Source organism: Pollicipes pollicipes, unplaced genomic scaffold (genome assembly GCF_011947565.3).
Source record: "Pollicipes pollicipes isolate AB1234 unplaced genomic scaffold, Ppol_2.1 Scaffold_7261;HRSCAF=8764_pilon_pilon_pilon, whole genome shotgun sequence".
Lineage (NCBI taxonomy): Eukaryota > Metazoa > Arthropoda > Thecostraca > Pollicipedomorpha > Pollicipedidae > Pollicipes > Pollicipes pollicipes.
Window position 1 is genome coordinate 4,389,072 of NW_023597054.1, and position 14,595 is coordinate 4,403,666.

The 14,595-nt window shown below is 51.9% G+C and overlaps 1 protein-coding gene across 1 annotated transcript in view; it reads right to left on the reverse strand.

Moving 5' to 3' along the window:
• Positions 1-93: 93 nt before the first annotated feature.
• LOC119112155 (synaptic vesicle glycoprotein 2B) overlaps positions 94-14,595 on the reverse strand; it is a 33,917-nt gene continuing 19,415 nt past the window's right edge. Inside the window, exons 3-12 of the mRNA XM_037236204.1 lie at positions 10,289-10,389; positions 10,030-10,076; positions 9,501-9,681; positions 8,764-8,915; positions 7,722-7,891; positions 5,004-5,147; positions 3,950-4,038; positions 2,376-2,878; positions 1,692-1,851; positions 94-1,376 (exon numbers count right to left, since the gene is read on the reverse strand). Of these exons, the coding sequence (XP_037092099.1) occupies positions 1,196-1,376; positions 1,692-1,851; positions 2,376-2,878; positions 3,950-4,038; positions 5,004-5,147; positions 7,722-7,891; positions 8,764-8,915; positions 9,501-9,681; positions 10,030-10,076; positions 10,289-10,389 (1,728 nt within the window). The 3' untranslated portion in view covers positions 94-1,195. The remainder of the gene's footprint in view (positions 1,377-1,691; positions 1,852-2,375; positions 2,879-3,949; positions 4,039-5,003; positions 5,148-7,721; positions 7,892-8,763; positions 8,916-9,500; positions 9,682-10,029; positions 10,077-10,288; positions 10,390-14,595) is intronic.

A 14,595-nucleotide genomic window follows, 5' to 3' on the forward strand; every position in this document is an offset into this window, starting at 1 on the left:
GGCCAGAGCTTGTCAATTTCGTGCCAAACCTTTTCCACCAACTGCTACCTACCGTGCATGGCAGTCTGCTAGGAGACGACCTACTACAGTGGCTCAGTGAGTGTAAATGTATTCAACTATGTCACAACATTAAATGGATCAAAATAACAACGACCATTGAAACACCTGATAGTTGGAGATCGGGGCCATAGTTCACGGCAGCAACAGACAGCTTTGCAGAGCAGGCACAAGGCCCAAACGTTAAGCAGGGCAGCACACATAGCTTCAATCGTTGCACGTCAGCCGCTCTCGCGAGCCATAGTGCTGCATTCCGACTGACTCTGCTTATAGCGCCTTGACCAGCCAGATGATCAACTCAGTTCCGGCACGCGTCGGCGGGCGGGTTTAGCAAGGTCCGCCCTACTCCTCACAACACCGACGCATCGTAACATCAGACAAGCAAAGACAACAGCGACGAGTTGACCGGGCTGGAAATGGGCGCCGCCACTCTCCGGCCTGCACAGAGTCGTGAGCGTCGCGCACAACCAGGCCGACTGCTCCAAGGCGCGGACTAGGCCGCGCCGCCGACCGACCAGTGAAACCGGCCCGGCGGGACCGGACCGGTCCCACTGAGGGTCACACACCGACGGGGAACGTGACCATCCCTCCGGCGGGACCGGACCGGTCCCACTGGGGGTCACACGCCGACGGGGAACGTGACCATCCCTCCGGCGGGACCGGACCGGTCCCACTGGGGGTCACACGCCGACGGGGAACGTGACCATCCCTCCGGCGGGACCGGACCGGTCCCACTGGGGGTCACACACCGACGGGGAACGTGACCATCCCTCCGGCGGGACCGGACCGGTCCCACTGGGGGTCACACGCCGACGGGGAACGTGACCATCCCTCCGGCGGGACCGGACCGGTCCCACTGGGGGTCACACGCCGACGGGGAACGTGACCATCCCTCCGGCGGGACCGGACCGGTCCCACTGAGGGTCACACACCGACGGGGAACGTGACCATTTCTCCGGCGGGACCGGACCGGTCCCACTGAGGGTCACACATCGACGAGGGACGTGACCATTCCTGAGGCGGGACCGGGCCGGTCCCACTGAGGGTCGCACATCGACGGGGGACGTGACCGGGCGCGGCCGGGGTCGCCACGCTGCGGTCTGGCGGCGCTCCGTGACGCTCGCTGGCCGGAGCGCCTTCAGACCAGCACGTCCTTGGTCTCGGGCAGTCTGAGGGCGGCCAGACCGCCCATGGCCAGCACAGCCACCGTGGTCAGCATTGGGATGGCCAGGTTGACTTCGATAAACTGGCCAAACGTCAGCGTACCGATGACGCCGGCCACACGTGACACGGACGAGATGAAGCCGTAGCCGGTCGTCCTATCGCAGGGAGAGGAGACGCGATCAGACTTTTTTGGAGGTCAGGTGAGGATCAGGCCAGTGTCAAGTTTTGGGAGTTCAACATTTTCTTATCGTTAGTAACGCAATTTTCTATGATTACCTGGGAAGCCAGGTAATAATAAATTCGAAGACATAATCTAAATGTACCCTGGGGCCCTGTGGTCTTGGTGTGCTATTTCACAAGTCTTACGCAGCAACAGGAGCTCTCCTAACAAGTTCACATTACGAAAAAGGCAACCCATACACGACTTCCGCAATGTCAACGTGTTTCAAAGATGAAGAGAGCGTGGGTACCTCAAGTTGGTGGGATACACCTCAGTGGTGAGCACGTCGAGAGCATTCCAGCCACTGATGAACACCATATTGAAAGCAGCCTCGAACACAATCACCCCGATCTTGGTCTGCAAGAACCACATGAAGAAGCCGGCCCCCGATGATATCAGCATAGAGACGGCTGTCAAATAGAACAGGCCATTGCGGGTCAGCGTTTGGGCGGCGCTGATGATGCGCAAGGCAACTTGGCCGGGTGTCGATGACGCACGCCATTGACGTGAGAGCATGTCACGCATAGCCAACGCCGATGGCGCACGTCATTGACGTTGGCTATGCGTGACATGCTCCCATAGACTTTAAAACTGTCTTTTGTCCCCGTTCAAATGAAATGCAATCGGCCCACATCGCTACACACCAACATGACAGACCAACGGAAGCTGGCGGATCCAGCCGACACCTTTTCTGAGGGGTGGGGAGCAAATAGTGCGCCAGTTCATCGAATGGCAATGCTTTTGGAGACTCATAACAAGTAAATACACGGAGCACCTCATTACTTTCACCGTTAACTGGGGCGAACTAAACATAACAGAACGTTAGGAACACTCAAATTGAGCATGTCGTCGATGTTAGAGAGACTTAGCAAGCTAGGGTGACCCTCCCTACCAGTGTTTTGGTGGTTTCATATGACGGGCGTTGCTTACTCACCGATCATCTTTGCCCTGCCGACCTTATCCAACAGGTACGATGCGATGAAGCTGCCTGGCAACAGTGAGATCTGACCAATCAGGTTCTCTTGGAACACATCGACGTAGTGCAGATTGTAGTCGAAGTCCAGCTTGCAGCCGGGCACCATCGCCTGGAAGCTATTGTTCAGCAGCGTGCAGTTCTTGAAGCGGTACTCATAGATATCCGTGTCGACGAAACGGTTGGCAATGAGGGTAGAGTTGATGAAGTTGGTGCGAGACGACTTGACGTCGGTGAAGACGGACTCGCGGATGTCGCAGTTGATGAAGTCAACGTGGTTGAGAATGGCATTCGACCACTTGCATCGGGAGAAGGTGGAGTTAATGTACTTGGTGTTGGATATGGTGTAGTTAAAGTAGTTATGTTCGTACTGGGCATCGATGACGAAGGTCGCCTTTGTTGAGTAATCGCGCGATTTGATCATCTTGATGAACTCGGGGAACCAGATGGAAAGTCCATAGTATCTGCGGCAAGAGGCACAAGCATGATACCTCCAGCAATTCATGGCGTGCTGGAACAGCGTGAAATGGTGATACCGCTGCGTGAAGCGCAGTTAATTATTCTTAACCTTTGCATTGTCCGACGGGAACACGCGTCCATTACATTGACAGCTAACAGCTCAAGCGACGCAATCTCAAAAATTCCATTGCCCGTGTCAGCAACATTTCCCGTGAGCGTATTGGCCCACCCCGACAGTTAGACGGGATATTGCGGTGAGCGCCTGCTCCACTTACGGGGTGTAATGTTGCGCGGATCCTATAAGTCGGCCAAATGGACCTTTAAAAGGCTAAAAACACCCCTCATTACGAGATACTGCATATGGCAACCCCGTGCTTAACTATAATGTTAAACCATCCTCAGAACACCTTCACGCAACGGCGGGCAGGCTGGATGGAAAAGAACCTCTATAGTGGCAACGTGGTCTTCGAAAATCAAACGAAAATCTGCGTTCCTATAACCTATAAGTTTTTGCCTTTTCTTGAAATAAACTGCATACGTAAGCTCGATGTGTGTAAACATTTTGACATAACGCATGCATAGCACTTTGGACTTGACAAACTCGACATATGACGGGACAGTTTGTTGATGTGTATCGTTATTGCATCAGCGTTTCATGGTACCCAGCCACAGATATAGAGACGCTTCTTTTCATTGACGAGAATGTGAGCATATCCTTGTCGATACGACAAACATATTTTTCCTCAATTCCAAACACATATTTCACATTATGGCGCATAACATTTGTCTAATGAACCTTTAACGTGAATCCATTTGCTATGAAAAAACAAATCAGTGGCAGGAAATCTCAAAATTTGAAGAAACGAACCTGCGTGTTGCAAACAGTACAACAGCTGCCAATCAGAGGGTACAGGCTTGCAGCGCCTGCCGCGCTATACAAGGCACAGAGGAGTCTGCACACGGCACAGAGGAGTTTGCACACGGCACAGAGGAGTCTGCACACGGCACAGAGGAGTTTGCACACGGCACAGAGGAGTCTGCACACGGCACAGAGGAGTGGTTCACGGCGTACTCACCCGAAGGCCGCCATGAACCAGACGAAGAGCAGCACCAGGGTGGTGGAGCGGTGGGACGGCAGCAGCAGCTGCGACAGTCTGCTCCAAAACTGCAACACAGGCCGGTCGCTTCTGCACGCTCTGCTGAACACCTCCGGACGGCAGCCCGCATCACGGCCAGGGAAGGCCGCACGCGAGCACCGCGGACCGGCCGTGGAGGTGCACCGCCTCTGGATGTGTGTGAGGGAGGTAAGACGAGTTCTACCCTCTCATTGGGAGTCGAATGTCTTATGTAATCGGTGCGCCGCGCGATGACCCGAGCGTGCAGGACAAAATGTTTGCAATGATTAGTGCGCATATCCGCTGGATGCAAACCGGTTGATATGAAGCCAACCTTCCGACAGTGCGGGCAGGAATGTCAGGCCTGTCTGCTAAGGGCATTGAGGAAGGCACTTTAACGGCAAAATTATCCCTTGATCTCCTTCGAAAGAGTCTCTTTTGATAACTTATGAATGCCGTCGTGGAACCCCAAAGTATCATCAAAGGTGAAGCGAAACCTTTAAGGTATTTGAGTCTTGCATCTCGAGACATTCCAGCTTCTGTGGTGTTCTATAGTTCCGCGCAAGGAACCAGCCCCATTTTAGGAAGATGAGGGTTTGACACCGGCCACACAAGCTTGTTCTGGCAAACGTTATGGAGCGCTGTTGTACAGAGTCATGGAACAATCTGGGATTGTAGTCAGTTATATCATCATCGCTTGTCTTTCCTTGCAAACGGTGAAGTTTCATTCGCATTTTTACTTCGGACGTTTAAAGCTCCAATCCGGAAGGAAGCGAATCTCAGCGTGCAGCTGTAAGCAGACGGTGCATTCATCCGTCAAAAGCCGATGAAATGCTTGATGGCAGTTGTCGACACAATATCTAGCGGCTTCGCATAAGGACAGCAGCTGCACGAAACGGCTGCAACTGTGGGCGACGATAGGTACCTTCACGCATGAAGTCCACCTGAACCACCGGCTTTCCAAGGGAGCCCGACCAACTCAGCCGTCTTGGAAGGGAGGGCCGGGTGAACCCACCTTGTCCAGGGCGGTGACCAGGCCGGCCATGATAGTTTTGGAGGGAGCGCGCTCCGCGTCCCGGTACCCGCGCTGCTTCGGCAGCTCCAGCTCCGTCAGAGCGTACTGAGCGCACGGGTCCGAGTGGTTCCACTTGTAGATGCGCTGCACAAATACAGACGGTGTAAACACGCTTCTTTTGAATGTGATGGGCGATTTGTGTTTGAAATTGGGGGTCGAACTACAGGCTGGTGAGAGCACAACAATAAGATGGGAGATGATGTCATGCACAAAGAAGAAGTGAGTGAAAGTAATGGCTCGGACGAATAATGTTTGGGATGAACCCAAGGTAAAGTCATGAAACAGAAACGCCAATTGCATATGTTAGTACACATGTGTTTGTGACCCATTTGACAGTGCACCTGATATTTGTGGACGAATTTAAATGAACAACTGCACTTTGAGGCTTTTTCACTGACAAGCACGACGCCGTTCGTAATACCGTTGTGTAAAAACAAATATAGCACATGCTTGTGCACATGCTCACTTATGCTGGCATCGCTGTTGCTAGCGTGCACAGGGGGAGGGGGGGGGGGGGCAGGGCAGTAACCGATCTGGAGCTTGGTGCCGCCGCGAGCTCGTGATTGGACGGACTCAGCATGCTGCAGGATGGCCTGAGCTGAACACTTAGAGACCTACCACACGCTTTCTTGATTCATTTAGGGTCTTGCTTTTGACGGGAGGCTGCTCTTCACACCGTAATCACTTTGCAGACTTTTGGCCCGTTAGCGTGCGTCCCACATTAATATGTGGGTGTTTAACTGAGGCTGCCAGGATGTAGAGCGAAGGTCCCTGCCTTTACAAGCGTCTCATTATTGATAAAAATTATCTTGATACACCTAAGATATACATACATTATATACATATATATATATATATATATATATATATATATATATATATACATAACACATCACAAAATATTAAACTTCGTGGTCCAGAATGAGTTTGCTTTAGATGACAGGAGGTAAATTCCCTGTTCATTCACCAGTATAAAACGTGAATGTACATAATGATCATTCCACCACCGGTCAAAATATTTAAGCAGTGAAAGCGATTGATAATTGCATTGACCAGATGACGAACGTGGCATTATGTGTGTCATTCCTCAACGAAGCTGAATGTCCAAATATCCGGAGGATTTATCCACAACACTTCATCATTTCCAGCTCTTCTTTGCCAAGAAATCCTCAAACAGCCGCAATTCCAAGAGAGAATAGCGTTGCTCCATGGAATTACTACCGGGGGCAGAGCACAAAAGCATTAATGTTTCATGTGTTCGGAATTGGTTGGGTTCAAACAGCTGCCATATGCAATCTTAACTGCGTTGTGGTTTTATGCAAAATCACCTAAATTTTGTGGCATGCCCGATCTCTGCGAGCGAATGGGATCGCGGGAAACCCATGGTGTATTGTGGGGTCTGCCCGGAACACGTGGCTGAACACTTTCTTGTAACCTCTTCCATAGCGCGCGTGTCGATCCCTACAAATCCTTGCACATTTGTCTAGTATCTTTGGCTTCTGACAAAGTAATTGGTTGGAGTGTCACGACTCCGAAACGCCACCTTCGGAAGCGTTAGTCTAATGCACCGCGCCGTATTATCCCCTGAGCGAGGACTTAAAATGTGCATTCACACTTCGTCACGACCGGTGCACTCACTCCTGTGTTGGTACTTGATCATTAGCATGGTTACATTCACACTTAATCCAAGTTCATTGACCATTGCCTTCAACTCAACAAGAGATTCAATATAGACTTTTTGAGTGACCCAGGCCCCTTTACCTCGTCCCAAACTGTTCTGTGCAATTCAGCATTGAAGCTATAAACGTATTCGGCATTTAACAGCGTTTCTATCACATGAGTTCAATCTTACATCACCTCTGACAAAATTATTAACAGAGTGCTCCAAATAACGCTGATGTCTTCTCGGCTTACTGCTCCGTGAGGCCTGCGACCTCCTCGGCTTACTGCCCCGTGAGGCCTGCGACCTCCTCGGCTTACTGCCCCGTCAGGCCTGCGACCTCCTCGGCTTACTGCCCCGTGAGGCCTGCGACCTCCTCGGCTTACTGCTCCGTGAGGCCTGCGACCTCCTCGGCTTACTGCCCCGTGAGGCCTGCGACCTCCTCGGCTTACTGCCCCGTGAGGCCTGCGACCTCCTAGGCTTATTGCCACGTCAGGCCTGCGACCTCCTAGGCTTATTGCCACGTCAGGCCTGCGACCTCCTCGGCTTACTGCCCCGTAAGGCCTGCGACCTCCTCGGCTTACTGCCCCGTGAGGCCTGCGACCTCCTAGGCTTATTGCCACGTCAGGCCTGCGACCTCCTCGGCTTATTGCCACGTCAGGCCCTCCAACTTCCCGCAGGATTCCTTTTAACTGCGTAGCGAAACTGCATTTGGCTCTCAATGCAGGTATTCAGCACTCACAAGTGAATTTGGCCAAACCAAAGAGGGACGGTGACGTTACCTGTGCACAGATACCGCCGGGATGCATGCATAACGTTGATGTGAACAACGCACTGCAATCAGAATCAGAGGACGCTCAGGCTCGGTCCCAGAACAGAATCAGAGGACGCTCAGGCTCGGTCCCAATACTCGGCCTCACGCACGCCGTCACCGACACATCGGCGAGAAGATCGAGGCTCTTGAGAAGAGCAGAAAAGAGGTGGACCAATGCACTGACCTGGTACACGCGCATGGCCTCGATCTCGCGCCCAGCCTCCAGCAGAAAACGGGGCGACTCGGGCATGAACGTGAGTCCGAGCAGCGCCAGGATCGACGGCAGGTTGCAGACCAACAAGAAGACCCGCCACGACGAGAAGTGCGCGCGCTCCTCGATCACCACCATCACACCTGTGCGGCCGGCCACACGCCGCTACTCTCAACACTCGGTGTTCTACACAGCGTATTCATTTCATGCTCTTCACGAAATATGATAATAACTGAGTTATTTATCTCATCCCCTTTAATAAATATAACAATAACGGATACAAGTGTAGAACTCGGGTATATAGCTGTAACATACACAGAAAGCTCCTGTTGCTTTCGGCATTGTGACCTACGATGAAAGACCACGAACACCGTTGGAACTGTCTAGTATTTGTTTGAGTGAATATGCTCAATGATTGCTTAAAATCCTTGTGTCAGCGTTATTTTTGGTACAGTGACAATCAGTTAATTTATCACAAGAACTCATAAACTGTTCTATCTGTGCGCCGGCCTATGGCCGATGTTCGTGTCGCATCCCGATATGAGATATGTGCGTTCTTTGATTTCACAGGCCTGATCCCGGTGTTTGAGGCTGAGCCTTTGATGTCACAGGCCTGATCCCGGTGTTCGAGGCTGAGCCTTTGATGCCACAGGCCTGATCCCGGTGTTCGAGGCTGAACCTTTGATGTCACGGGCCTGATCCCGGTGTTCGAGGCTGAACCTTTGAAGTCACAGGCCTGATCCCGGTGTTCGAGGCTGAGCCTTTGATGTCACAGGCCTGATGCCGGTGTTCGAGGCTGATCCTTTGCACGTTGGGAGGACCCGAACCGGTCCCTGGCGTCTAACGGTCCATTGTGCGCAGGATGAGGATACAGGCATGGACGCTTCTCCTGAAACTGCGCTCGGCTGTGCGCGGGCGATGGCCCGACTCCGTCCTACTGAATGACACTTTGTACCCACGCGTGGTGTGATGACCCAGGACTGGTTCTCGCGTAATCATCACGAGCACTCTGCACCTGTGCGTGGGATGATGACCCAGGCCGCGAATGCCACGAACACGCCGCCGATCGACCAGAAGACGAGCAGCCAGCTCAGATACTTGCCACGGCGCGCCTTGGTCAGAAACTCGCAGAAGTAGGCAAACACGATGGGAATCGAGCCCCCGATGCTGAAAAGGTGAGATGAGAAAATGAAGACTCGACAAAAATGCGCTGAGCTAGACTACTTCTGAAGACAACACGATAATGAGTGCATAACATCGCTTCAATCGAGAGCAAATCAATCAATTAAATTAATCACATTTCGACCAAAGGGATGACGATGCTATTTCGGATTCCTTGTGAAAAAGTATCGTATTAAGTGTCATGCCCCTAGCTCCCATAATTCAACACCGAACATAACGCGCTGTGACCTCCTCTCAAACAGAAGGAATGATCTGTGGCTTATGGTGAGCAATGCAAAGACGCAGTAAGGCAGCCAGCACACGCGATACCATCACAAAGAGCATGGTTCAAGTAGCCTTCAGAGTCAGCATGCATCATTTGATGTGCAGGACTCGAACAAGCACTTGAGAACGCTGGAAGACAGTTGGGCGTCGCGCAGATAGTACAGACTCTGTTCCGAGCAGAGCGCATACGCCAGAATCTCGCATGTCCTGTCCCTAATCCAACAAGGCGCCTGCACAGCGTCGCTCCGGCCTGTCCCGTAAATCCCGCGCCGCTCACAACACCCCAGCGCTCCGCACGTTACTCACCCCACCCCGCTGCAGAGTCGCGACAGCATGAACGTGCCGTAGGTGGGCATAAAGACAGTGACGATGCCGAAGATGACGTTGACGGTGAGCGCCCAGACCAGCGTGCGCCGCCGTCCCATAGCGTCGGAGAGCACGCCCCAGATGATGGCACCGATCATCATGCCGACGAACGTGATGGCGCCTGTGGGGCGGCGAAACCCCGTTCAGCGTCCCTTTCGATGGTAACTGGTGTCACTGCATGTCTGGTCACTGTCCTGATGATGCCATCGATGGCTGCATGTTTGGTCAATGTCCTGATGATGCCATCGATGGCTGCTAAGCGGCAGCGTCTAATGTCAGCGGATATCCTTGATCACATATGTGTAATGCCTTAGACTTTTAAGTGGGAATGTCGCAGCTCGGCTCATAATGTTGCTATTCTTGTCAGCATCCTGCAGAAGCGGGTCAAAGCGGTGGCGAGGTCACGTCCTTCCCACCATAAACTAATGCAGGCCATATTTGTCAAATCATTTGCACTTCTTCTACTTACCCAGCCATCCTTTCTGAATGCTCGTCATACACAGCTCCACTTCCGCACTGCCGGGAAAGCAGTTATTTATGTAAGCGGAACCATCGTCAGGCATTAAATAACGCGGGTGCAGCAAGCTTCCTGTTGTGCGTAGTGAGTGGCTTTGACGATAATGCACATTTCCATCGTTCTTTATTTTACTTTGCTTCGCTGTAACTGAGCGATAGGAATTGTTTACTTGTGGGCTATTAATTCCCACATACGAGTGCATGCGTCTTACCTAGGTATGACGTACGCCACAACGAACAGCTCAATGGTGTCCGCCGCTAAGCTCAGGCCGAGCACCAGAAACAGCATGAACTGGAACAAACCCACTCCGGCCTGCCGAAACGTAGGGCGTCGTCAGTGACAGGAACACAATATTCCGCTCGCACACACGCCAACAAGTTCCCTGCGCCTGAGATATGTCACGGCGATGTTGCGCCTGCATGCCAGTGACAAGATCTAGTCCACGAGAGCTACTTCCAAGCCCGCAGCGGGTGATGGGCGCGCGTGGTGCCGAGTCAGTGCTTAATTGCGCGTGCTTCCTATCGCTAGCAGAAATCAGAGCTACGCCGTCGTGAAGACTTTCCGCAAGGCAGTCGGAACGCACGCAATGCAACACGACGTTTCGCTCACAAAGGCTTTGGGCACGCATTGTGTATCGTGCATAAACGATATCGCGTGGCCAAGTGTCTGTGCGACCAGGCCAAGCGTCCCGTCCAAAACAGGACCTCCCTGTGTTGACAAAGGTGTCCATCTGTTTATACCTCCCTAAACTTGAAAAAAACACAATCCAAAGGCACTGCAGTTGGTGTATGCACGTGCGTCTTCACCATAGCGCGGGTTGCTCCGGCGATAACAGCTGATAGTGGGCTGCGGAGGAGAAGGACCACCCATCTCATGCTGACGCGCACACTCTCTTTGTTGCTCGTTCTATTGTGATAAAGGAGGCAGGGGTTGGGTTGCACCCCACTGCCTAATGTTTTTGTTCGCTGGTTCAGAATTATTCGAGATTAGCACAGACAAGGAAGTTATTTCCGCTTGTTGCATGAATAGAAGCACACCCAGATAACTCGTTTGCCTGACAAGCAAAAAGATGTCATTGAATTATTTCGAGAAGCGTACTTCTTGAAATGTCTTAGTCCCAGGGTACAGGAAACTTTCTTTAGTTGCACGGTATGCAAGACTGGGGAAGAGCATCGCCATAAAATATTTCTATATCATCATGTTTCTGTTCATTTTCCACGGCAAATGACGCTTGCTGATAATGAACCGCGACCTATAAAAACAACGGTAGACGCCAATGACTACAGATCACATGGGGTCAAAGGTCAAGACCTCTGGGTCTTGGTGGTCACTAGGAGCCTCATGGTCGTTTAAGGGTCCCTTTAGCTCTTTGGGGACCTTCAGACCTTTTCTATTCACTTCTGGACACTAAGGAAACCCGGAACAGGTCATGGGCTCTTTGACCACTCAGAGGTCACGTCGACCGTTCAGTTAGCCACAGTGCCCTTGATATTATCGGGTTCATCTGGCCACTCGTGGACCCTGGTGGCTAGTGCGGCCCGTGTGGTCACCAGAACCAGTCAGCTGCATCTTCACCTGCACCCTCTGGACCTCGGGGACTTGTCAGCTGCATCTTCACCTGCACCCTCTGGACCTCGGGGACTTGTCAGCTGCATCTTCACCTGCACCCTCTGGACCTCGGGGACTTGTCAGCTGCATCCCCACTTGCACCCTCTGGACCTCGGGGACTTGCCAGCTGCATCCTCACTTGCACCCTCTGGACCTCGGGGACTTGTCAGCTGCATCTTCACCTGCACCCTCTGGACCTCGGGGACTTGTCAGCTGCATCCTCACTTGCACCCTCTGGACCTCGGGGACTTGTCAGCTGCATCCTCACTTGCACCCTCTGGACCTCGGGGACTTGTCAGCTGCATCTTCACCATTCTGGCCACTTAGAGGTCCCTCATTCCACCCAACAGCCGTTCTAGTTGCTTGTGAAGCCTTCTGAACCTAGTCAGCCCTTGACTATTCATTGGTGATATAAGTTGGCCTCGTAAGCAACATCATCCAGTTGTGTGCCATGCAAACGAATGCAGTTTTGCACTGTTTGTCGACCGCCGCAGGACATAGGCATATCCGCCAGATATGGGTGCACACGCCGGGTTTATAACCAGCGACACAAATGGCTTTGATCAGCGCGCACCCCGGGCTCCCGCTCTTGTAGTAGCCCGCGCAAAGATAGCTTTTCAGCGTTGAGTGGAGAGGAGAAATTTGAATGAGCGCCGCATATTTCGGAGCGGCTGTCTGTCGGGTGGCGGTTGGACCCTGCAGTCCGTGTACTGCGGGCCGGCCGGCAGATCAGGGGCCCACCTGCGGCCGCTCTGTGGGCGTGCGCGCACCGACGGGCGGGCACTGCGCGGACGGGAGGCACTGAGTGGGCGGACCCACACCAACGGATGCCCCTCTCCCGGAGTGAAGGAGGCGTTGTAGCAGGTGCAGCGCCTGACAGCCAACTTTAAGTGGACTTATGAGTGCTTCAGCTTTTTGCCGCTGAAAGACGCTTGTTCCGTCAGATTTGCCGCGCCGGCTTTGTCCGGATTCTCGACTGGTGCTTTGCTTCTTGCGCGAGACGGCAGGTGGGCGAGTGTTCCATGGCGTGTCCCGTGCCTCAAATCCCGGCTATTTTTGTACCTGCCTGTGAGACTAGCGCTAAATGAAACTTGACTAAAACGCCGACACCTGGTTAACAGTTGACCGATCGAGGCCGCACCGCGGCCGGGCGCCGAGCCGCGGTCACAGCGAGCGGCACCGGGCACAGCGCCACGCTGTATCAGCAGGCACCGGAAAGTGGCACATGAATCTTCGCTAGATTTGTTTTTAGAAAAGGTCAAGTGGCGGATTACGGGTTTGGCTTTTTCAGTTATCAAAGGTATCCAACAGTTTGAACCATTGGGATAGATAATCCAATACCGCGAAGCGAACTATGTCAACTAAGGATCCGAATCTCAGAGCCACTCCCGCAAACAATACCTACGAATAAATCACTTCACCAACGAATAAAAACGTACAATTCCATATGCGTGGAAGCATCTTGCAAACATTGACATCCAGAACTGCGCACGATGGCCGTCTTTGCTGTCGACAGTCGTTCTATGTTGGTGTTTAAGAGACGCCGCCGGCAGGAGTGCTGTTTGTGATATTCTTGACCAGACGTGTGATTTAAGCCTTGCGTACAATTTCTATTAGACGTAAGCATTTTTAGTTCACGAAATGTTCCCGGAGGTGTGAGGCTAAAAGGGTTTCTTCATCGATACGCAAATTCCAAAATATCACATCACCGTCCTGGAACAGTACGCCGTGCGATTGCGCGGCTGTGAATCCATAAAGATGCCATCTTAAATGACCATAGGCCGGTTCTATAAAAAATCACCGTCAACGGATGCAATTTTTTTTCAGCTTTTCCACCGCCGAGTTCGATAGCTCCAAGCTCCGAACTACAAGAAAATGTGTGTCAGTCGTATAGTGATTAACGCGTCTGCGTCAACCGCTGCGCGTAACCACGCGTCTGCGTCAATCACTGCGCACCTGGGAAACCAGAGGTACCGGGTTCGATTTCCCGCGGTGCCCGCCCTTCCTGCAAGGGTGAGAGGCAGGCAGGCACCGCGACACGATTCAGCGCAGGAAATCCTTAGCGATGTGAATAAGCTGAAGTTGGCACATTTACCCTTTAAACTTTATTCCGCAAATATATGCTGTGCTATAAAACGGAAACGCATGCCCGTAACCATGACAACGACAGCAACAATGGATTTTGTTAGAGGTATGAAATTTAGCACTACTGGGTTTTTTGGCATACAGCAGAAATATATACTAAATTTCTCCGGTTTACCTTCGTTATATCCTTAAATAACACAAGTCAGTCCACATCTTGCAGCACCCACTAAGTTCTTGGATTGTATTACATTAATTTTCTATCGGATGTCGTATCATTGAGAAGAGCTGCATTAGCCCAGCAATCTAGCCGTGACGCCGTATCCAGTAGGAAATCTTGCCCCCGCGAGTTCCTCAGTGGTTGCCAGGTTCACAAAACCTGCACGCTCAGTATCTGCGGAGTTTTATAAACAAAATATTACGGCGAAAACACAATGGTATATGCAAAGTTTTTGTCAATTTCACCTCATCCTCGCGATTTTTTTTTGAAAAACAGGACCGACCTACTTTTATAAGAGTGCACCCCAAGTACGTTACAACTGCTCAGAAACCTTGTTCTAGGGTACATGTATGTTCAATGCTCAACTTGTATCTACGTGTGTCGATTTACATTCTTTTGGGTGGACCACTAGCCCCCCTAACACTCAATCTGCGTCCCCAGCGAGCTTGGCCCCCCAACCTTCTGGAGCCGAAATACATGTAGGACTTGACAACGACGATCTCTAAAGTATGTCAAACTTAAAAATACTTTTGCTCATTGCTTCACAGGTAAACGGTCAAGGAAAATAAATACTGCCAAATGACATACATTTTACTGCACCTCACTGA